At 37.7% G+C, this 2,416-nt stretch overlaps 1 protein-coding gene across 1 annotated transcript; it reads left to right on the top strand.

Annotated features, from left to right (window-relative positions):
* mgst3b (microsomal glutathione S-transferase 3b) lies at positions 1-1,785 on the top strand. The gene is made up of 4 exons (XM_020608660.1): positions 1-228; positions 335-457; positions 697-769; positions 1,447-1,785. The coding sequence occupies exons 1-4, from the start codon at positions 103-105 to the stop codon at positions 1,545-1,547; spliced, it is 423 nt and encodes a 140-aa protein (XP_020464316.1). The 5' UTR covers positions 1-102; the 3' UTR covers positions 1,548-1,785.
* Positions 1,786-2,416: the final 631 nt, after the last annotated feature.

Below are 2,416 nucleotides of genomic sequence, written 5' to 3'. Positions count from 1 at the left end.
AGCTTCTTTCGTTGGGGATGAGACGGTGCTAGACAGTTTTGTTCGCAGCTCTCACGCCATAGTGTTTTGTTTACCCAAGTGTAGTTTAAACATCGACCAGAGATGAATGTTCTCACTGTGTTGCCGTCCAATTTTGGATATGTGATCTTTACTTACCTCTACAGCTGGATTATGCTGATGTATTTAGGAATTAAGGTTGGGGCTGCCAGGAAGAAGTACGACGTTAAGGTAGTTAAAATGTGATTTGAACACGGTTGAGTTGTCGCTGGAGTAAAGTTATAGGCTTCTACAGGATGGGTATTATTGCCTGCTTGACCTTTGCTTTATTTTGCAGTATCCCACCATGTACAGTGACAAAGAACAAGTGTTCAACTGTATCCAGAGAGCACACCAGAACACTCTGGAGGTGTACCCTCAGTGGCTTGTTTTCCAAACCATTGCAGCTCTTGTCTATCCGGTTTGTGTCATTTTTACACAGGCAATCATAATTGTGTAATACTTGTGTTGTTCAGTATAACTCAGTTTCATGTGTTTTTGATACACTGTTGGGCATAGAAGCTATAGTATGTGGGAGTGGGAAGCATGCGTTCTCCAGATAAGCGAGTCAAGTCCAAAGGGCACCGTCATAGTGATTAAGCACATTTTTGTCAAACTAAGTTACCCTTGTTTTATCTTACCATTGCTTTTTATTTTCAGTTATCAGCATCTGTGCTGGGCGCTATTTGGGTGACTAGCAGGTTCTCCTATGCCTGGGGTTACTACACAGGAGGTAAGACAATTTATTGTATAGAAAGACTTAATAAATGGCAAACGCACCTAAACTCAGTTTACCTGTTCTTTTTTGTTTTACATGCACTTTACACTAGTTTCTAGGCTGACATAAATAAAATAAAAAATAGGGGTCCAACTACAAATAGACCTATGTAAGTGTTGAATATGGGTCAAAGTTATATGAGTGCAATGGCCCTTAAATTAATAATTAAACACAAAGTATAATCATTTATACTGGCGGTTGTTGGGCGTTGTAATGACCACTGGTTTCAGGTTATGGTTCACTCCCCCTCTTATCTGTTGCTGCACTGCTAGTAATTCGGTAGGTGATAAAATTACTCTAATAACCACTAGTATATTTTTCATTCTTGTAATAGGTTTAATGCCCAACAATTCATTTCCAGTTTGCACAAAATAATTCTTGTAACATTAGAAGTGCAAAAGCAGCAGTCCAGGTGTCAAAGACATTACAGTATAATGGTTGCTTGAGTATTTGTATTGCTCTTCACCTAGTTTTATGCAATCATTTACTCAAGATAAGAATATGAGCAAATGGTGATGAAACTAAAACATGCATCTGTGAGCTCTAAGCTACTCTAAATGTTTGATTGCACTGTATTCCTTGCTGTTTCATGTAATTCTAATTTAGTAAAAGTTTTATTTGGTTTATTCCAGATCCAGCCAAGAGGATGAATGGTGCCTATGGCTACATTGGATTATTTGGAGTTGTCATTCTGTCCGTATCTGTAGCTTTGGAACTGCTTGGAGTCTTTTAGATGTTTGTCATCTGGCAATTGCCCATATGACTTAACAGTTTACTGATTTATACTGACTTGCATGGCATTTAAAATGTATCACCAATAAAGTAGCTGCATTCTTTAAATTCTGCTGCCATATTATGCTAAACACATTTTTATAGACCACTAATATGATACTTCATATCTTTTTTGTTTCTGTATTTGGTGTGAATGTCTGCTTCATGTAATCATCAACAATAAAGTAGATGATGACTAATACTGCCCCAAATATATTTATAGTCCTATCCACAGTTGAAAGCATTCAAGTGAATAACGAAAGGGTTAGCAGAAGGCATGGTGGCCCACATGTGATGTGATGCCCTGGCCAAACACAAATCCTCCATCAGTTGGAGCAAATGGCACATGGCTTTTAAAAGATTTGTGGGTCATGGTAACACACAGTAGGTCTATCTAAGGTGTTCTGTTCTAGAACATTGTTTCATCTGAGATAAAGGTTTAAACATCTACTTAGACTAGACTAAGCAAAGTGGGTATACACTCTACAACAAAAATAAATGTGCACAAATCTCTTGCTAAACCTTCTTTTTCTCGTATATGGAGCCAGTTCCATACTTGTTCAGTATTTCTAATAAGTGCCAGTGCTGAAAGTTGTACTTTAAGAACTGTAAATAGTACCACCGAATTTAAGTAGGTTTTTGTGATAATGAAGATTATTATTATTATTATTATTAATCGACATAGTCGTCTGAGTGTTTGGCAGCAAAGGTAGCCCATATAATCAGTACTGTGGAGGTAGTGATGTTTCCGCTGATACCGAAACTTGCTTCCAACTCGGATATTTAGCGACTTCTAGCGACTTTTAGGACACGCAATATTTCGGACAGACA

This window comes from Monopterus albus, unplaced genomic scaffold (genome assembly GCF_001952655.1).
Source record: "Monopterus albus unplaced genomic scaffold, M_albus_1.0 scaffold94.1, whole genome shotgun sequence".
Classification (NCBI taxonomy): domain Eukaryota; kingdom Metazoa; phylum Chordata; class Actinopteri; order Synbranchiformes; family Synbranchidae; genus Monopterus; species Monopterus albus.
Note: the sequence above shows the minus strand (reverse complement) of the source record. Positions and strands in the feature narration are given on the sequence as shown.

Bases quoted from the DNA above. Each gene is read 5' to 3' on its own strand.
- mgst3b (XM_020608660.1), top strand. From the start codon at position 103: ATGAATGTTCTCACTGTGTTGCCGTCCAATTTTGGATATGTGATCTTT. The intron at 229-334 runs GTAGTTAAAATG...TTTATTTTGCAG, and splicing joins GGAAGAAGTACGACGTTAAG to TATCCCACCATGTACAGTGA. The intron at 770-1,446 runs GTAAGACAATTT...GGTTTATTCCAG, and splicing joins CTGGGGTTACTACACAGGAG to ATCCAGCCAAGAGGATGAAT.